Source organism: Narcine bancroftii, chromosome 8, assembly GCF_036971445.1.
Source record: "Narcine bancroftii isolate sNarBan1 chromosome 8, sNarBan1.hap1, whole genome shotgun sequence".
In the NCBI taxonomy this organism is placed as follows: domain Eukaryota; kingdom Metazoa; phylum Chordata; class Chondrichthyes; order Torpediniformes; family Narcinidae; genus Narcine; species Narcine bancroftii.
Window position 1 is genome coordinate 48,480,933 of NC_091476.1, and position 22,339 is coordinate 48,503,271.

At 39.7% G+C, this 22,339-nt stretch overlaps 1 protein-coding gene across 4 annotated transcripts in view; it reads right to left on the reverse strand.

The window, feature by feature from the left end:
• The window catches only part of rps6kal (ribosomal protein S6 kinase a, like), a 147,462-nt gene that overhangs the window by 7,527 nt on the left and 117,596 nt on the right, over positions 1-22,339 (reverse strand). For all 4 annotated transcript variants that reach the window (XM_069893639.1, XM_069893641.1, XM_069893640.1 and 1 more), the window contains 5 exons: positions 18,826-18,915; positions 15,025-15,183; positions 11,483-11,644; positions 6,660-6,736; positions 2,082-2,199 (listed from right to left, as the gene is read on the reverse strand). In XM_069893639.1, the coding sequence (XP_069749740.1) occupies positions 2,082-2,199; positions 6,660-6,736; positions 11,483-11,644; positions 15,025-15,183; positions 18,826-18,915 (606 nt within the window). The remainder of the gene's footprint in view (positions 1-2,081; positions 2,200-6,659; positions 6,737-11,482; positions 11,645-15,024; positions 15,184-18,825; positions 18,916-22,339) is intronic.

Sequence of the window (22,339 nt, forward strand, 5' to 3'; positions counted from 1 at the left end):
TATTTTCGATAGCTCATCTTCCATTTTCACTATTCTGTCCTGTACCTCCTCCATACCAGTTTCCACAGTTTTAACTCTTTCACCCACAATATCCAATTTAGTTTGCATTTTATGTACAACAGGAAAGTATTTTTTCATCTATTTATTTGAATTTTTCATCTCTGCTCTCATCTCTTTCAGTTCTTTTAATAGTTCAATATTTGTACAATCTTTTTCCTCAACCTTTTTAAGTTTCCTAACTTTGTCTTTGGAAACTTTTACTTGCTTTAGTTATTCCTCTTCTTCTTCCTCTTCATCGCTGGTTTGTGATTCAAATAAATAATCTTCTTCTTGTTCTAATTCTTCTGATCTGCACGTGCGCGCCTTCCCGTGCATGTGCATTTCGGTGTCTTCTTCTTCAACGTCATCACCCTGGAGAAGCGGCTGTGATGGCACTTTGGAGCATCCAACGGACCCCATTGGGGGCCAACTCTCCTGGGGAGGAGCTCTTACCCCAACTCCCGGATCCATCTAAACGGTAGGCCTTGTTTATTTCTCTTGTCGATGTTCTCTTTGCATTCCGATTGCATTCTTAGATCATTGTAAATAGTTCTTGAGGAGTTTTAACAATTTTGGTTTTGTACTTTGCTTATTTAGCACTTTTTAAACTAATTCCCGCGACAGTCAATTTCAACTTCCTAACTCTACTTCATAATGTGATGTCCTATAAAGATAATTAGTTGAACTTTTGTTTATATTCTGTCCATCCACATCTACACTATCGCTGAACACTGGAGACTGACCCAATATTGAATAGTTGAATGATAGGGCATAAAAAAAACATTTATCCATCAGCCTGTGCCAGCATTTCTTAAAATGAGGTTCTAAATTTGTCCCACCTTTATTATCTTTAGCCATAGCTTATCCTTTCAAATATTTAACTGATTCTCTTCCAAAAGTTGTTCCTTAATTAGATTCTAAAATCCCTCAAGGTTATACATTCAAGATTACAATTGGAAGAGTTCTCCATGTTGTCCCCGGTTCTTCTGCGAAACAATCAATGCGGGGCTAGTTGCAGTGTGCACTCTCCAGTGACTTAACTGATGAGAAAATATTTACAATCTGCCGATTCACCTGGATCAACTTATTGAGGAAGTGACTGACTTCAATAGGTAAGGCCAATTCTATCCAGCTTGTCCAGTTCATGGTAAGAATCTGCATTTTGCCACTGAATTCCAGCATTAGACCCACAATTACCAGAGAGTAGCCAGAAAGTTCATATCTTTAATGGACATATATGAATGACCAATTTCTAGGAGACCAATAGCCTCTTTCGGTATCAACTCATTTTGATTCATATTTATTCAAACAAAATTTGTTGATGTTTCAAAATTCTTAATTCAAGAATCCCAGAACCTCAGTTTCTCCAAAGTTTAATGATCCTCAGAACTGGTGTCATTCCATTAAACATACACACTCTCCAGCCACCAATTCAATCCAAGCTGAAATTTAACCAACTTTTATTTAAATTTAAAAGTTTATCTTCTATAAAGTAAAATAAATTGTGTATACATGCAAAATAACAAATAATCTTGATGCCAGGCAACCACATATTAGGAAATTTCAAGTAGGCGTGTCATTAATGAAAATCAAATAACAAATCTTAACTTTACCAACTTCATACAAATTGAAACAAATTTTCAACTGGAAATAACTTTTGGACAATTTAAGTGGCATTGTGTTAACACACCAAAATGATGTCACATTAATGAAAACTTTGCTTTGAATCAACACAAGAATAATCCAATTGGTGAAACATGCTCAGGCTTGTATCATGAGTTAAAAAAAACTATATTCAATTCTGCAAGGGTGATATCTGTTGACAAAATATTTTTTTCTCCATTTCTATATTGGTTTTGCTTATGCCATTCTTTGTGATAGCTCAGAAATGATAATCAGTTTAAAGCTCACTAAAGGAGAAGGCATTTGTTGATTGGTGTATCAGTTTCATGAGATGACATTTTGGTTTGTATCACCATTGATAAAAGTTGTTTTATATTTTTTAAAAATGCAAACAGAATTTAAATATTAATTTATTTTACCTTAGCTGCATCTGAAACTGTATCCCAGTTGCCTCCACTCAGTGAGAATTTACCACTTCCAATTCGTAACAAAATTTCTTCTGCAGTGTCATTTGGTCCATTGGCAAAAGGAGTGTAACTGGTCCAAAAGGCAAACATGAAGAAGTTAAAATACATTTTCCATCTTATGAATTTCTCCCTTTTGCTCGTATAATTTGTACACATTGGTATGGTTTGATAAACGTTACTGCCCTCAAATATCATATAATAGTTAAAGCAGAGTAACAGGTCCTTTGGCCTAACTTGTCAATGCCTACCTGAGCTATTCCTATTTGCCTGCATTTGGCCCATATTTCTCTCACCTTTCATCCATTTACCTGTCTAAACATCTATTAAACACTGTAATTGTACCTCTCTATCAACTCCTTTTGCAGTTCCTACCACAAACCCACTACCTTGAGTGGGAAAAATATTGTCCTTTAGGTCCCTTTAAATTCTTCCCCTCTTAACATAAACCAATAGCCTCTAGTTTCAGTCCACTCTACCCTTGGGGAAAAAGTCAGACATGGAGATGCACAGCATGGAAACAGGAACTTGTGTGACAGATAATAGATATGTTTTTGGGAGATAAATTGGGGCAGGTTTTTTAGTGTAGGTCACATACAAACACTTGAAAACAGATCTTATTTAAAATACTGGAGCTCTGCTCATGCTGGACAGGCCAGCACCAAGAGCCTTTGCAAAAGCTTTGGAGTGTGCCCAAGAGACTTCACTTTACAAAAAGGCAACAGATGAAAGAACTCGTGGGAACTGCAAGCTGTCTGGAGTGGAACTTGCTGTTCTAAGGGTCATGTGGTTTTGCAAGCAGAGAGTGTAAAGCAGGCTTTTCTCAGAGAGAGAGAGAAAATTCAGTTCTGTCGTGCTACACCCAGCAGCAATAGATATTCACCAAGACGAAAGGTTACTTAAACAAAAGTTGCTTTTTAATCTTTAAACATGAAAACAGGATCAAACTTTATCTTATTACTATTAACTTACTTAACCTAACTTAACCCCCTTTCTAATTCTAAGCACAAGCATATGTAATGTGTGTGTAAGTTTAGAAAAATTCTTTGCTTCACAGTCCAATATCACTTCTCATTCCTCCAAGTTCACTGGTTGCAGGCAATTCTTAAACTGTGCACAGAGTTTAACATTTATGAAATTCACCAGGCTTTGGTGCTTGAAAGGTAAATGGTTACTGCTCAGGAAGGTTCTTGTCGGTTTTCAGAGAGAGATTTGTTGTTCGCTGGACACAAACTGATCCCTTCTAATCAGCCACGTCAATGTCTTGCTGTAGAAACTTGCCCCATCAGGATTTTCCAGAATGATAACCTTTCTTTCAGGTCACCAGAGTTCCTTTTTGTTTCCCCTATTTCAAGTGAAACATTAGGCAGCCAGTCCTCTCCTCTTGTATGTACCACGAGGGCTTTGACCAGGCTGAACAAAGCACTCACAACCCATCTTCCAAATGTGGTTTTTCCACAAGCTTGCCAGCTTGTCCTGTTCTAGTCCCAACTGCTGCTGCTGAACTGTAAAACTGAAGAACCCAATTCCCTCTCTCTTTCTCTCTCTCTCAGAAAAACAGCCTGATTGACTCATTCTGCTTGCAAAACCACATGACCCCTTAGAACAACAAACTGCACCCAGACAGTCATCGGATCCAAACCTAATCCTCCGACTTCTTTCATCTGTTGCTTGTCAAAACAATCCATTCGTGAAGTCTCTATAAACACTCCCCAAAGCTTTTGCCAGCTTGAGCAGAGCTCCAGTATTTCAAATGAGATCTGTTTTGAAGTGTTTGTATGTGAGCTACACTAAAAACCTGCCCCAATTTATCTCCTTTAAAACATATCTATATACAATATAAAACACAACATAATCTGTCACAGTTTGACCTGCAGAGTTTCTCCAGTATTGTGTTTTCACTTTTAGATTCCCCTACTTTGTAAGGGGGGGGGGGGGGGAAGAGGAAACAATGACAATTTACCTTATCTATGCCCCTCATGAATTTATAAATCTCTTTAAGTTCAACCCCCAGCCTCCAACACTCCAGTAAGAAAAGTTCCATCCTATCTTGTCTCTCCATATCATTCAAGGGTACCAATCGAGCAACAGTCATGATTTTTTTTCTGGACTCTTTCCAGCCTAATATCTTTACTGTCATTGGATGACCAAAACTATGGTCTCACTATAGTTTTGTGCAGTTGTAACAAGACATCCCTGCTCCTGTTGATGATGCCCTGACCGATGAAGGCAAGGGTGCCAGATGCCTTCTTCCCCACTTCATAGGCCTGTGGCACAACTTGCATGGAACTCTGTACCTGTACCCCTATGGGTCTCCATCCTACAACAATTCCCAGTACTCTACCATTAACTGAAAAAATCCTGTCCTCGTTTATGCTATCAAAGTGAAACAGCTTTTATTTGTTTAAGCTAAATTCAATTTTCCATTCCTTAGCCCATTTTCCCAGTTCATAGTTTTAGATATCCTACTTCCCCATCAATTATACCACCAATTTTGCTATCATCTGCAATCTTACTAATATGCCAACTACATTCACTTTGATAACTACAGTGGACCCACATGGCTCCTGTCAACACATCAGTGTCACAGCCCTTCAATCTGAATAGCAACCCTCCACTACCACTCTTTGTCTCCTTCCATCCATCTAATTCTGTATTTAATTGGCTAGCTCACTCTGGATCCCTTGCGATCTGACCTTCCCAACCAGCCTACCATGTGGGATCTTGTCAAACGATTTTCCATCACCCTGCCCTTATCTGTCTTGTTGGTCACTTCCAACAAACTCAATCAAATTTGTGAAACAGGATTTTCCATGCCCAAAGCCATGCTGACTATTCCTAAGCAGTCCTTGCATTTGCAAATGCGAGTAAATGCTGTCTCTTGGACTATCCACCAGTAAATCCCTTGTGGTGAATCTCTGCTGGGCTGTCAGTCTTCCCTTTGGCTAGCCTTGCCTTACTAACATTGGCTGTGCATTATCTCTACTGTTAAAGACACTCCCCTTGATTATAACTGTGTATGCACCCATTGTCTTTCATTATTGTACCATTAGTTTCTGCTAATAAAAGCCATGATTATTGTTTGACTACATTGTCTTTGTCTACTTCATCATCTGGCACTTCATCCCTCACCACTGATATCTCACATAACGTGGTAAAACATGGCCAGAAATATGCATATTATCTTGTGGGTACCATCAGACTAAACCTAATTCTTGCAGCATGACACCCACATATTGCAGTAAATAAGCAGAAAGTGTGACAATTAATCAGTGTCCACTATAAATTTTCCACTGCTCTCCATATTTTACCAATCCATCACAACCTGTCGCCTATAACTTCAAGATTCTTTGTCAAGGAATAAAATAGAAAATATAACATTACACAAAAATTTCCTTTAGTCAGATTCACCATCAGCAAAAAAGGGCCCGACCCCCCTTATAATGAGAGAAAAAGAAGAAAAAAGAGAATTCCCCCAGTCACTGAGTTGTCCATGGATTCACCTCCAGTGCTTCTGCAGCTTTTGCAGCCAGACAGCCTTCAGTCCAAACCATTAGCAACCTGAATTCCAGATCTAAATCTCTGACATGATCAGGCAGCCCTTGGCATTCTCTTGCATCTCGGTTCCAGTATGTGGCAGCCCTTCAGTCAGTCTTGACCCAGTCTCCAGCAGACTGGTGCAGTCCCTTGACCACAGTCACCAGCAGCCCACAGACTGCATGGGTTCCTCGCCTCAAGTCACCAACAGCCTGCCCACTGCTTGTGTCTTTTTCTGTCTCAGACCCTTTGCTGGTCCACCACCATGGTCACCGCCCTCTACTTCTCCTTCTCAAACAGGGGATGGGCTCCTCATTTTTTGGTGTTGTGAGCCAGATTTCTGCTTCCCTGGAATCTAAAACCCCTTGAAGCTGCTGCCGAACAGAGGTGCCACCATTTTTGGCCCAGACCCTGTGATTGCAGTATTTTAAAACAAACCACCATTGGCTCCTTTAACAGGCCATTTAAAGCCTGCTTGGAACCATCAGCAGTTAGACTGCGGAGTAGAAACCTGAGGAGGAGCGCTGTCTCTGCTCCCTGACTTCTGCCTCAGTGGCAGCGCTGCCTGTACAGCAGCTCCACCATTTCACCCCCCCCCCACCTCAATGTAAACACCACTGACCTTTGTGGCATCTGCAAATTACTAATCATACCATCAATGTGGGATATGGAGAAAAGGCTGGAAATTGGAACTAGGTGTGAGCATAATTCAGCTTAGTGTAGTCACAGAACAGACTCAATGGGCCTAATAGCCTGCTTCTGATCCTTTAACTTGTTAACTTGTGAATGAAGGCTGGCTTCAGAAATAAATGCATTTCTGATATTATTCACTTTACTGTAATGGATCTGATTCACTAAAAATCCAAAATTACATGTAAGCTGAATATGAATTTGATTGTTAATTCTGTTAAGTTCCTAAAGATATGTTCATGCATTTATAATGTGCAAATAACGTTGAACTTGCAGCATGCAATGCGTTATAATAAATATCCATACCCAGCCAGCATAGTGTACAGGAGGACTCCAAGGCTCCAGATATCACATGCAGCATCATAACCCCCTCGCATAAGAACCTGAAAACATAAAACAAGATAGGTACTAGTGGCGTTTCAATTAAAAGAAAAGCAGAGTTATACAGCATGAAGAGGCCTGATGACGCAATTGGCCCATGGTGAACAATATAGGATTCTGGGCCTGTCTGATTTGCCTGCATTTGGCCATACCATCTTTCCCTTCCGTCCATATAATAACTTTCTCAACAAAAAATATCATCCAGTATGTTCTATGTTTATCAAATGATCACATGGCATCACAATGCTGCTTTTAAAGTCGTGGGTGAGTTTTCAATTTTTTCTTGATGTCTTTTAATTCTCTGATTATATCCACTGTGTTTCAGAAAAATATCACATTTCCCCTTTGACTAGCTGCTATGCTTTTAACCTTTTGACAGAAAGTTGTGTTTCTTGGTCTCCTTTGAATAATGCTAACAATTTTTCTGCAAGGTCGTTTTTTCCTTGGATCTCAAACTTTGCCAGTTTTAAGGTTTCCCCTCTGCCTCCTATGCTCTAGAATATAAAGTTCCAGCATATTCAGCCTCTCCCCCTTACTCAAAACTATTCAGTCCCTACTACATCCTGATGAATGTGAAAACACAAATGCTGGAGGAACTCAGCAAATCTTGCTACATCCATAGGAGGTAAAAACGTATAACTGCCATTTTGGGGCTGAGCCCATCTTCATTACAAGTGAAAAGCAGGCAGGCACCTGAATTAAAAGGCTGGAGAGATGGAGAGGAAGGGCAGGGGAGGAGCACAGACCAACAGACAAAAGGTGATAATTAAACATGCATAGGACAGGAGAAGAAAGGTGAGAATTTATGGGGGGTGGGGGGAAGTTGTAGCTCTGTGATGGAAACAAGACAGAAGAAAAAGGAAGGAAAGAGAGACAGAGCAAGAGGAAAGGAAAAATAATGATAGCTGGAGGGGGACGGGGAGCTTGCCACTTAAATTCTCCATCCTATTCAGACCTCAGATACGTGTGCTGACACATACTGTAAGAATGAAATGTGGCATCACAACTCCTGGTAAAACACCAGACGACCTCCTGACTCAACAGTGGGTTACTTCCAGCAGTCTATAGGCCATTTTATGTCAGGCCTCCGCCTGGAGGCCGGCTACAAGAGTGGATCAAAAACAAACTTACCTTTCAGACACCAGCCCTAAAAGGCTGCTCCAGAGTCGCATTCATATCCAGAGGCACCTCGTAGCACCCTCCGGATCCAATGCTGTAGCACCAGCCATCATAAATATGCATCTCCCAAAACAGTTCCAGCTGCATGGGGGATTATGGGTAGAGAAAACCCCCATTGCTCTGCCATGTTTTGAGCCGCAGAGAGTGGCCCCGAAAGGCCGAAGCAGCCCGGTGAGGCTGTCAGAGCCCACACCAGCCGTTCCCTGAAAGCTCCCGCCAGCATCCGCTGCCCCGAGGGCTCCCGCCGCCACCCTGCCCTGAGGGCTCCTGCCATCACCCCGGCCTGACGGCTCCCGCTGGCCCTCCTCCCCCAATGGCTCCTTCCCACTGCCCCTGGCTTGAGGGGGTCATGGAGGGAGAGGGGTGAGTGGGGAGATGGGTCGCGGGCTGACAGCGTCATCAACCCACCCCTAACCAGCCGCTTGCAGGTCAGGTGGTGGAGCAGAGCGCTCTGCCCATTATCCTTCCCCGAGAAGGGTTGGAATCAGTGCCCCGGAGCCAGTCACAGCACATTCAGAAAGTTAAGTCTTTAGGCGTAAGGGCGAAGAGCGTCCGCCTTTACAGATGGGTGTTTTCCCTGCTTGTAAATGCCTTATGTTTTGATTAGGATATCAAACACCCTTTTATTAACTTAGAAAACAATTCAGTTGTACTTTGTCCAATTTTTTTTTACTTATCCCATTCAAACCTTTTTTTATTCAGTGCTTTAGTTCATTTACTTTCTGCAACTTCACCTGCTTTTACATGTTACAATGTTTTGTTTGGTCCTCATTTTATTCTGCACCTGAAAGTCTACATCTATTTTTCATCTAACTTTTCTGAATTGTCTCCCCACAGATCTTCATTGATAGGCAGAATTTAAATTTTCAGCCCATGAGCCCATGCTGCTCCCAATTGGTGATGACCCCAGTACATTTTGAATGGTGGGAGAAGCCCCCAGAGGAAACCCATGCAGAGACAAAGAGAACTGACAAACTCCTTACAGACAGTGCAGGATTTGAACTCCAGTCCCAATCGCTAGTGCTGTAGTGCAGTGTTATGTTAACCACTTCGCTAACCGTGCTGCCTTAACGTAGTTCCAACATTTTTTGTTCTGAATTCACATTTTCTGTAACGGAACCATCTTTTTGCTTACTTTCCAATGGTAATCAGTATAATAATACCCTGCAGATAATTTGCAATCAGCAAAAAAAAACTACAAATAATAATCTCAGTACGACTAGATAATGGCCCAAATCTTCACGAAGCAAGCGATCGCTCATAATTCTGCAATTTGATAGCTGGGCATCTGGAATGTCAGTGAATTAACAAACAATGACAGAGGAAAGTGAAATGATTAAAACAGAAAGGTCATAAGAGTCAGAAATTATGATAACTATTATTTCAAATCCCTAACTATACATTGACTTAAAGAAAGCGATACAAATGATGAACTCTGCAACAGAGTTCTGAGCCAGAAAATTCAGTGCTATTCTGTTTCCAGTTTTCTAGGCACCCTGGATCTTAATTATATCCTAACTTTGGGCATCAAGTTTAATGGTCTATTAATAGGTGTATCCAGAAAGCTCTTACCATTATTTATTTCTTTTTTATTTTAAATACAGGTACACAATTCTTTATCCGGACATCTAAAATCCGGAAAGCTCCAAAATCTGGCAAGTGGGGACCAGCATTTGGGGGAAGGGGGAGACTGCCGGGTGGCCGAGGGACCATGGTTGGGGGAGACTGCCGGGCAGCCAAGGGACCGGCAGCCGGGGGAGACTGCTGGGCGGCCGACGGACTGCGATTGGGGGAGACGGCCGACGGACTGCAGTTTGGGGAGACAGCCGAGGGACCGGCGGTCAGGGGAGGTGGCTGAGGGACCGGCGGTTGGGGAAGACGTCTGGGCGGCCGAGGGACCAGCATTTGGGGGAGGCGGCCAAGGGACCAGTGTTTGGAGGAGGTGGCCAAGGGACCAGTGTTTGGGGGAGGAGGCAGAGGGACCACGGTTGGGGGAGTGGGCCGGGCGACTGGAAGGAGGTGGGGGTGGATACTGCAGCACAATTTGGGTGGGCTTTCTGAAATCTGGAAAAATCCAAAATTTGGAACACACTGTCCCCTAAGGGTTCCAGATAAAAGATCGTGTACCTGTAGTTTATCTTTTTTTTGGGAAAAAACTCAAATAATATATAAAAAAGAAAGAAGAAAATAGTAGAGGAGAAAAACTCAAATCCCTTTGATGCCAGATGCTATATATGACTAGTATTAAAAGAAAAACGAAGGTTAAAAAAATATAAGGAACATGAAAAAGATGCAAGTCAAAAAATTTAATTACAATGGAGTAAAATTATAAAGTAAGACAGTGAGACATAAATGACCCCCATAACTTCTGGAATCTTGTATCTGAATTATCAATTGAATAACGAATCTTTTCCATGTTCAAATAGGTCATGATGTCATGCAACCACTGATCATGAGTAGGCAGGGCAGCATCCTTCCATTTAAGTAAAATCACACGACTCGCCAAAAGAGAGGCAAGATAAATGGCGTGACTCTGAACCGAAGATAAAGAATTCTTAACTTGGTTAATAGCTTTTCATTATGTGCTCGACATTGTCTATTACAATTCAAAGTGGTACATACAGCACATTTGTCTAAGGCTAAATTATCTGGCTTTTATTCCAATATGACTCTCTGGTGTGACAGAGTAAGAGCAGAGAAGCGTCATTAATTCATATGTTCTGGACTTGTCCTAATCTAGAAAAATACTGGGGACAGGATTTCCATACTTTATCAAAAATTCTCAATATAGATTCAATACTGAATCCTTTGGTGGCCCTCTTTGGTTCAACAGGAGGGAATGATTCTTCTTTATCTTTGGTTCAGAAAGCTCTTAAAAAGATTTTGATGGAGAAAGAGTAGATACGGTTTGCTGAAGGCATGAAGTGTAAAACAATCATATACAATTATTTGGGTGGAAAATTTATTCAAATGTATTTTAATGATGTTGATTGAGGGATAGGCATCAGTCAAGACATTGGAAAGAGCATCATGGGATCTGTTTGAGAAGGTTATTGTAGTCCCAATAGAAAGGCACTTCTTTTAGTGAGCTTAGTACTGCATTGAATCATCAGCTTGGACTATGCCCAATCCCTGAAAGTGGTCATTAACCCGAATCTTTTGATATTCTTACAATCAAGACAAAACCGACATCAGTACGCAAGAAGACTCGACTGTTTGAAGCCTTCATACAATCTGATCTACATATTCCATTTTGCAATGTAAAATTCCACCTAGAATTTTGGCATACATTACAGAAGCAATGAAAGTTAACTGTAATTCAAAACCAAACAGCACTTAAGCTATATGACAGATTTATCTTTACAAGATTGTTTTGTTCTAAACCACAACTATTCTACTTCTATTTGCTATGAAAACCCTTTCAACAACTCCATTCTTCAAAGGAGAAATTACGTATCGAAATGTCATAATTTCATGTACATTTCCCAGATTCTATCTGAAGAGATTGAAATGCTTTCAAGATTCAGTTTTTTTTCTCTGACAATCGACAAGGTAGGGATTTGGTTTACCTCAGGAGCTACAAAGTTGGCTGTGTAGCATGGAGTCATAAGTAATCCATTCTCACCCCGAAGTTGTTTAGCAAACCCAAAGTCACAGATTCGAATGGATTCAGGATCACCAGATTCATCCATGTACAGAATGTTACTTGGCTTTAAATCCCTATGCACAACCTAAGTAAAACAAATTGAAAAGATTATTTATAGGATTCATACTTCTCATATTTACTTATTAAATAGAAGGAGGCCTTTTTTCCTCAAGACAATGACAACTCAAGGGCAAAGTTTAAAGTGATGGGAGAGATTTAAAAGGAGCCTGCGGGGAAACTTTTCACACCCACACAGAGTGATGGGCATATAGAATATGTTAAAGTATAAATTACATTTAAAAATCATTTAGACAGGTACATGGATAAGAAAAGTTGAAAGAGATTTTGGGCCAAACACAGACAAACAGAACAAGTTCAGTTAACTTGGTCAGCATAGGTGATATGGGCTGAAGGGCCTGCTTCCTTGCTGTAAAACTCACACTTCGAACATTTCCATCTGTCTCATTTTCTCACATACCCATTAACACCTCCCTGATCCTCCTGCCACCCAAATGAGGGTGGCACCTGGGGCAAACCCTCGTGATCATGGGAAGAAACCAAAAACTTAACAAAGACAGCACCAGTCTGGATTGAAACAAGTTGCTATAACTGTGTGCCAGCAGCACTGACTTCTGCATCACTGTGAAGTGAACCTGGGACATCAAAAGCTTGTTTATATCAAACAAACATTTGCAAAGAATGGAAACACCCTTTTGAAGAAATTATGAATAATTTAGATAAGCAACTTTTTGTCTATTTTCTGAATACATTTTTCGATGATGGATCCAAGATATTAACCAACATTTTTCCATTTATAAGTATCTAAGTACCTTGCAGAAGGTAAACTTATAAATTAATCTCTTAAAAAAATCATCCATCTGCGCTTGAGATGTTGATTGAGGGGCAGGTATTATTTTTACCTACAGGATAAAGTGATCTTGTCCAAAAGATTGAAACTTTGGCAGTGCAACATTCCCAAAATACACTGATTCCTTGTTTAATATTCAAGATGCATTACCAGAAATAAGAATGAGCAGGGAATCATTCCAAAAAGCATCATTATATACAGTATTCTCCATAATATTTGGGACAAAGGTTCATTTGGCTTCACAGATGTTTGTAATTACTCAGGTATGTTTAATTGCTTCAATCGTGCAGATATAAGAGATTTAGGCTTGCTTCTAACCTTCTGATCATCTCTGAATCTGTAGTTGCCATTATTCAACACGAGGACCAAATTTGTGCCAATGAAAGTCAAAGAAGCCATTATGAGGATGAAAAACGAGAATACAACAGTAAGAAATATTACCAAAACTTTTGGATTACCAAAATCAACTGGAATATCATTAAGAAGAAAAAAGTGCACTGGTGAGCAAAGGGACTGTTAGGCCAAGGAAGACCTGCTGAATGCAGAAGAATTGTCATCATAATGAAGAAAAATCCCCAAAAAGTCTGTCCAACAGATCAGAAACACTCTTCAGGAGGCAGGATTGGGATATGTCAATCACTACTATCTGACTTCAGGAACAGAAATACAGAGGCTACTCTTCAAGATGCAAACCACTAGTTAGTCACTGAAACAGGATGACCAAATTACAGATTGCCAAGAAGCATTTAAAAGAGCCAACAGAATTCTGGAAAAAGGTCTTATTGACAGATGAAACCAAGATTGACCTGTATGAGAGTGAATGGCAAGAGCAAAATGTAGAGGTGTAAAAATGCCCAAGATCCAAAGCATATCACCTCACTTGTGATGGGGGTGTTATGGCCTGGGCATCTATGGCCGCCACAGGTACTGCGCACTTACCTTCATTGATGATGAAACTGCTGATGGCAGTAGCAAAATTAATTCTGAGGTGTATAGAAACATCTTATCCGCTCAAGTTTGAACAAATGCCTCCAAACTCATTGGACGACGCTTCATCCTACTACAAGATAATGATCCCAAACCTACTGCAAAAGCATCAGAGGAGTTTTCCAAAGTGAAGAACTGGAAAATTCTTGAATCGCCAAGTCAGTCACCTGATCTAAATCCAATTGAGCATGCCTTCCATATGCTGAAGAGAAAACATAAGGGGACAAGTCCCCAAAGCAAGCTGGAACTCAAGATGGCTGCAGTAGAGCCCAGGCAGAGCATCACCAGAGCAGATACTCAACACCTGGTCATGTCTACGAATTACCAAATTCAAGCAGTCATTGTATGCAAATGATATGCAACGAGGTACTAAACATAACTACTTTAATATACATACCATTGCTAAGCTCCAAATATTATGGTGACCTGAAATAAGGAGATTATGTATAATTTCTGCATGGTGAAACGAAAATGATCACAAATAACCTTGAATAAAATCTCGAATGTGCACTTTAATCACATGTGAATTGTTTGATAACAAATTTCAAACTGTGGAGCAAAGGGGCAAATAAAAGAAAAAAATGTCTTTGTCCCAAACATTATGGAAGGCCCTGTATAAACAGAGAGACACCTTTGACACTAACTGGAACCTCTTGCTAATCATTGTCCTCCTGCCTGCTGAAGCTCAGCCTTTCTTTGACTGTCCCACAACAATGTCAATTATTGAATTATCTCAACACTACTGAGACAATGTGAAAAGGCTGCCTGAATGTTAATGAACATGGGGAGGTGCTGCAACCACTCATTGCTGAGATGTAGACCTCAGGACTGCACCCTGGCCAGCAGTGATTACAGCCATTGATGGGGAATGGATTGAGAGATCATCTAGATCTTACAGTCACTCTCATTACATCCTGTTGGATATGATGGAAGATGCTGATAACATAGTTCTTCCCAGTCCACATATTCCTTTGTGGTAACAAACTCAGTGGCCAACAACCATCATTGAGCTTATTACCGCAGAGACATCTCCAGGCTGGGGAAGGGCTGTACAGCCATTTGCTTCTATTCACACCTAACAGCAGGAACTGTACCACTCTCACTCTGGCAGCTACACAGATCTAGAATCCAGCAATTTGATGCTGAGTGTCCATGCTACTCTTCCCACTAGCTCATAAGCAAGCCTCTGCAGTGTTCAGATCCAATAAAGAGCTGGAATAAAGAGGCATTCTGTGGAGTAGTGCCCAGTGTACTTTACTCAAGTACATTGCCTGAAGTCATCTCTCTAAAATGGAACCTGAATCTATAATCCAAACATTTAAATGATGAATGGACTAATTACAATACACAAAGGCTGAAATGTTTGGTGAAAATAATAGACTTGTTATGGTCTTGTCAAAAATTTACCTCACCTTTAAAGTTTTGTTCAGTAATTAGCAAAAAAAAAATTTTAAACTGTAGTGTATTGAACACAAAGTATTTAAATGTCGAATTAAAATAATCAGGTCAATTTTTTTTAATGTGTGGATTTGCTATTTTTACAGTAAATTAGAATAATCTCATAATAAAGACTTGAACAATTATGCTCTGCTGCATAGTTGAGGACTTACCCCTTGACAGTGAAGGTAGTCCACAGTTTTTGTTATTGTGAATAGCACAGCACTGGCTTCTCGTTCTGAAAAGAATTTCTGTCGTAGAAGCCGATCGAGTAGCTCACCTCCTTTCAATAGTTCAGTGACAAGGTAAACATATCGCCCATCATCATATACCTGTACGTGCAAATCAACCACTGTGGAATTACATCCAAATTTCATAACAAAACTAGTGCTGATTAAAGTCAACTTTTAAATCAAATGTAGAGTACTCATAAGAGCATCTGAGCACACAACTTAATCAAATCCTGCTATGGTTAACACTCAGGTATCATGTGCCACTGGACTTATTTCTAAAGTTACATAAGTGTAATTTTCACAAATACAACTGGGCAAATGCGCAAATGTTTAATAATATACACAGTGAGTAATGAGATGTTATTGTCATATGTATAAGTTCAATGAACAGATGATTTAAAATTATTACTTGGTGCAGCCACACAGGTACACAAGAAACACCAACTACAACAGAATCAGAATTTATTGTCATAAACCTGTCAAGAAAATTGTTGTTGTGCAACCTTTAGAAAATAAGATAGATGAACTCATAGCCAGATTAAAGCAGCAGAGGGACATTGGGGAATCGTTGTGAGATGTGCTTCACTGAGTTATGGCTGAATGAGAGCATTCCTGACACAGAGCTGCAGCCTGAGGGCTTCACCTTCCACTGCATGGACTGGACATCAGCATTTGGTAAAGGCAGCGTTTGCTTCATCATCGATTCAACATGGTGCACAAATGTGACAGTTTTGTCCCAGTCCCGCTCCCCTGACCTGGCAATCACATTGCCCATTCTATCTGCCGAAGGAGTTCTCCACCATCATCCTGATCACTGTGTATATTCCGCCCCAGACTAACATCGGGCTGGCACTGGAGGGGCTGAGCACTGTAATCAGCAGCCATGACACAGAGCACACCATGATGCCTTCCCACTCATTATAAGGGACTTCAACAGGCCAACCTGAAGAAGTCTCTGACAAACCATCACCAACATATCACCTGTGTAACTAGAGGAGCCAACAGAGTTGAGCAATGGTACACCACCATCAAGAATGCCTACTGAGCTATCCCACACCTGCATTTTGGCAAGTTTGATCATCAATCTGTACTTGTACTTCCTCTGTACAAGTAAAGGCTGCAGACGACAGTGCCATGGTGAAAATAGCGAAAGTATGGTCGAGGGAGACAGACGAGTGCCTGCAGGACTGCTTTGTATTGGTGGTCTGGACCATATTCAAGGAATAATCTTCAAACTTGAATGAATATACCAATTCCCTTAATAGAGAAATTCTTCAATGAGCTAAAGAAAATAATAAGGAAATTCTTATGGAAAGGGGGGAAACTGAGGATAGCGCTAGATAAATTAACAGAATGGTACAAACAAGGTGGTTTGCAGCTACCAAACTTTAAGAATTATTATAGAGCAGCACAATTAAGATATCTATCAGATTTTTATCAAACAAGGGAAAAACAAGATTGGACCAGGATAGAGTTAGATAAAATAGGGGAGAAGGTACCAGAACATATACTTTATAAGTGGGATGAAAAACTGGTGCAATATAGAAGTTCACCAGTACTGCACCATCTGCTCAACATTTGGAAGAAGCTTCACGCAGAAAGGAAAAAAACAAATTACCAACTACCAAAATTATTATTGACGCAAAATCAACTAATCTCTTTCACAATAGATAACCTTTCCTTTAGAGAATAGGATAAAAAAGGGATTAAAAGAATAGAAAATTTTTTTTGGGAAATTATTTATTATCATTTGAACAAATGAAGTACAAATATGGAATAACTCACAGTACAATGTTTGCATACCACCAACTGAAAACCTACTTAAAGGACAAATTGGGAAGCAGACTGAGATTACCAGAAGGATGCAGCTTTGAATATGTGATTACAGACACAGTACATCAAGCTGCAAGAGAAAGAAAATGATGAAATAAGCTATAAACCCAAACAAAAGTGGGAACAAGATCTAAACATAAAGATAAAAAATGAAATATGGGAAAAGATATGCTCCAGAAGTATGAAAAATATAATAAACACGAGGTTACGCATGATACAATATAATTGGTTACACAGGCCCCAAAATATATATCACACCCCAAAAGTTAAATAAATGGGATCCAACATTATCAGATAGATGTTTTCGCTGTAAGAAGGAAACGGGAACAACAGTACATGCGATTTGGGCATGTGAGAAAGTGAAAAAGTTTTGGGAAGATCTAAATCAGATATTAAATAAAATCACAAAAAGCAACATACCAAAAAATCCAGAGATCTTTCTTCGAAGTAATATAAGAATTAGGCCTCAAAATGGATGAAGCGCAAAAAAGATTTATTATGATAGCCTTAGCTGTAGCAAAAAAATGTATAATGTCAACTTGAAAATCAGAAGAGATCCTGAGAGTATAGCAATGGTACACAGAAATGAATAAATGTATTCCATTCGAAAAAATAACATATAATTTAAAAAATAAAGTCACATTATTTGAACATATTTGGGAACCGTACATGGAACACAACAGAGAGGGCCTACTGTGGATCTCCACCCCCTAAAATGATAAAATGAGAAGAAGACGAAATGAACTGACCCAGTGTGTAACAGTAGATGACACAATTTTCTTGTTTATTTTCATTGTGTGATGACATTGTTTAATGTTTTTACTCTATTGTATATGTTGAACGTTTAATGGGTTTGGAGGGGGGTGGGAAAGAGAGAGGGAAGGGAGAGGAAAAAAAGGGGAGAAAATGACACTGTGTATATTTAAGAGGGAAATGTTTGTGTGTATTTTGGTTAATATGGTTCATAGTGTGAAAAATAAAAAATATTTTAAAAAACTTGATTGTATAGGTGAGTGTGTACCCACACTTCACTGTCCTCTGCTGTGTGGAGCCTGCTCACGTGGTGGTCTAGACTTGGATGTTGTCCTCGGTGCTGGCCATGAAGCACAGTTGACAGAGTCTGTGGCTTCGCGTTTTGAACAGTAGAGAACATCTGCCCGCGCTGCAGGGGTTGCTGAAGTTGACGTCGGCCAAGAGGAGTCTGATGTCCTCGGGCATCTGCTCGAGGAACGCTTGCTCAAATATGAGTCAGGGCTTGTGCCCTTCCACCAGCGTGAGCAGAGGGGTCCTACTGCCTAAGCTATCCAAGTGTAGGAGGCTGGCTGCTCGCTCGTGAGAGGCCATATGTGCTAATGAGGAGGTTTTTCAGAGCCATATACTTACCTTCTTCAGTAATATTTTAAAGGGTAATATTAATATGTGGATTGACACAACTCCTTCATGAAGCTGCATGGTGCCACAAAAGCACTAAATACTGGGGAATTCAAGGGTTGTGACTCAGCAAATACCTAGTTGAGGCAGTTATCCAAAGCAAAATGGTATCTGGCTGGGACAATGATAGCTTTCCAATAGTGCACTTTGAGAGATGCCACATCATGAAGTATCAAATATTTGGCCATACAAAAAACTGGTTTCCCCATAAATACTGTTTCAAAGAGTTCAGTTGTGGAATACTTCACTGTTAATGAAGGAAACTTGTTATGTCAGGATACAACATTTAATACGCTGGCCTACATAGCAAAGTGAAGATATACAGTAAGACAAACAGAAATCTGATGATCATAGGATGGAACAACCCTACTTAATGGAATAAGAACAGAAGAACACCTGTCATGAGTGTTCTGTGCAAATGACCATGATAAATATTGTAGGATGACTCAGGCTATTAGAATAAAACAATCATCTTACATCTTTCAACGTAATGATGTTTGGATGCTGTCCATAGCGCATTAGTATCTCGATCTCCTCAGATGGATCTCGTTTGCTCTTATCAATTATCTGCAAATTTAAAATAGGTAAATGAACAAACCAAGCACTGGAGAGTGCAATTAATCTAAGTAGTAGTAGAAAACTAGTATAGAAGAGCTCAGTAAACCAATAAGGAAGTAACAAATGATACATATATAATACACCTGTGCTAGTAAGAAATTTGCATTACTGTACTACCAAGGAATTTAAGTTGCTTTCATCCATTTCCAACAAAATAATTCCCTAATATTAAGGTTAATTCAGAAAAGCAGTTTTGATTCCATCATGCATTTTTTTTTCTTTGCTGCCCTCATGTGGTTTTATGGATAATCACAACAAAACAAAGTCATGATACAACACAATTGTTCAAATATTCTTAGGCAGTTTACAAAGTTGCAAGGAAAAGCAACTTGATGCTGCACAAAAGCAACCAGTAATCAGAGGGGTACTTGAGGGTTGGGTATGGTGGATTATGATGCAATAAATGAACCATTTATGGAGGTGAAGGGCATGAAAGGAGTGCTGATAAACCTGAGATCCGAAGATCATTTCTAGATTCGGTGCCAAGGTTGCAGAAAGTTAAGATTTGATAAGGAGTGAAGACAAAGATAGATTATTGAGTTAGATGAATAAAATATGTGCCACACTAAACTAACATTGTTGCAAGTAAGCAAACTAACCTGCTCTCCTTTCTCCCTCCCTTTCCTTCCCCCGTCAGCTCTCCATCCCTTCCCTCTCTATTCACTTAGCCACCTCTCCTCCCCTTGCTTGCTGCTGTGACCTCCCTCCCTTCTCCATCTATTACCTCCTACCTTTGTGACCACGCCTCCCCCACCCCCCTTACCCTTTTATTCGGACACCTGCCAAAATTTTTCCATACTTTGATGAAAGGCTCAAGCCTGAAATGGCAGTTCTGTATTTTTAACTTTGCCACATAAAGGACACTGTTAGATATGCTGACTTTCTCCAACATTGTGTTTTTACATGCAGAAGCTGACTCAGAGCATGAACATAAAAGTCATCAAGAAGCAGCATGCAAATGAGCAAAAATAGAATGCCAATTTGTCCTCCAATAAGAGAAGCTAATACTGGATATACATTAGTTGACCAGCTGAATGGAACCAATCAATGGAAATCCAACAAAACTGGCGATGGAGATAGAAGAATGCATCCTCAATTTTATCACAAGCTGGAAACAGCACAAAGAATAGGGGTGATGTGGGGTTGAGCGATGGCATCACATTTCACAGAAAATATAGTTTGCACATTCTCTGAATGATTTATTCTTGCCATCCCACCTTATCCTACAAGCAGTACTTATTAATAATTTGGGGCTCAGAGTTCAATTAAGATTGTTAGAATAAAAGGAAATTCACACAATAATCACCTTTGTGTTTACAGATAAGTATCAAACATGTGTTTCTCAATGACAAGGTTACAGTATATTCGAGGTGTTTAGGATGAACTTAAATAATTTGTTGAATGCAGCTTGCAACATCATATTTGGAAAAGGCAGAAACCTTCAGAACAAGTATGATCTTCCCTGCCCACTTACTTGCTTGTGCATTTAATTAAAATTCCAAGGTGACTGTATTCTTTAGGGGAAACAATCAAGATATCCATTGAAAAGTTACTGGTGGATTGACACAATTACATACAAATTGGAATGAAAACTTTGCATCATTCAGGAACTGTCCCATTAGATTGAATAATTGGATATATTAATCCATTATTAAAAAGGCATGAAAAGGATAAAACAGAATGAGAGTTGTGCTAAGATCTGTTGACAGAAAATCTCAGATTCTAATTAAGGATGGAGTAACTGATTACCTTAAAATATTCAGCTGATCTGACAGCTGGCATGGACTATTAATAGAGGAAAATGCTTGACAGATCTGAGTAAATTTTGAAAAAGTTATTTACATGGAAAATAGGAAAATAAAAGACTGAAAATAGCAAACGACCAAGAACAGGCAAACACACAAAACTCTAGCAAATACAGACATAGCTTCCTCAGTGTTTCCTCACAAATGAACTGGTCCATCCCAGGCAACATCCTGGTGAACGTTCATTTCCTCCTCTCCAGCTCTATCATATAGTTCCTCTTGCATGGTGACTGGAAATGCCTGCAGTACTCCAGTTGAGATCTGAGAACTGATTTTTTTTTTAAACTGTTGGAGAATAATCTCCCTACATCTGTATTCACTATTGTAACTAATAAAAGCTAACATGACTTATGCCTTCCTAACCATGTTATCTGTCTGTGTTACTACCATCAAGGATCTATGGACGTGTTCTCCGCCACTCTGTTCCTCACAATAGTACCTTGGATCTTACCACTCACGGAACGTGCCCCTAGCATCATTAGTAATCTCAAACTGCGTCTCCTCTCATTTATATGCATTTAACTCCATCAGCTATTCTTCGGCCCATTTCACCAATTCATCAATACCTCTCCACAGCATAAGACAACCATCCATGTTATCAACAAGTGAGGTCTGTTCTCTCTCAAGCATAGGGGGTTAAGTGGGGGGGGGGGGCATGTTTGAGGTATATAAAATTGTTAGTATAGATAGGGTAGACTGCAGGAATCATTTGTGTTGCTTTCACTGGAGCTAACAATGGTCAATAATTCATGGGTGATGGTTGAAAAGGACTTTGGGGTGGTATTAACTTACAGCCCTTGATTCAACATGGGTTTCAAACATAATGTCATAATTGCAAAAGGCTAGCAAATACCAGATGAAGGGAAAAATCCTACAAATGCACATTCTGACAGGGACCAAAGATGAAAGCTTTGAGCTCCCCAGCATGTACTGGAGTATCTAATATGCCTTCTTAATCACCTTTCCCACCTGTAGCATTGCCTTCATAGATTAATAGACAAGCACACAAAAAAATCTGTTCCTTCCTACAGTCCCTATCACTCACTTTTAAAAAAATATTTTATTAAAAAAATTTCCATACATGGAAATTTCCATACATGGAAACTATATAATAATAGTTACATACATGATGATTTTCATCCCATCCCACAATCCCCTCCCCACCCAACCTCCCCCTCAAAAAAAATAATATAGATACTTTAAGTAGAAAAGGAAAAGAAAAAAGAAATAAAGAGTTTTGGATTGCATAGAGAAGCGTCATCTGGCACATATCTCGAAATTTTTCATAACTACTCAGGAGAATCTCACAGGTCTTGGTCCATTTAATCACATTATTTGGATATATGGGTACTAAATTTGTATGAATGTAGAATACTTATTTCTCAAATTATATGTAATTTTTTTCCAAAGGAATACAACTTTGAATTTCTGCATGCCACCTTAACATACCCAAAGATGTATCAGACTTCCGAGTAGCTGCAATACATTTCCTCACTACTGCTACAGCTAATTTAACAAATCCTAATTGATTATATTCTAGCCTGATTAGTCTTACAAAAATGCACCAT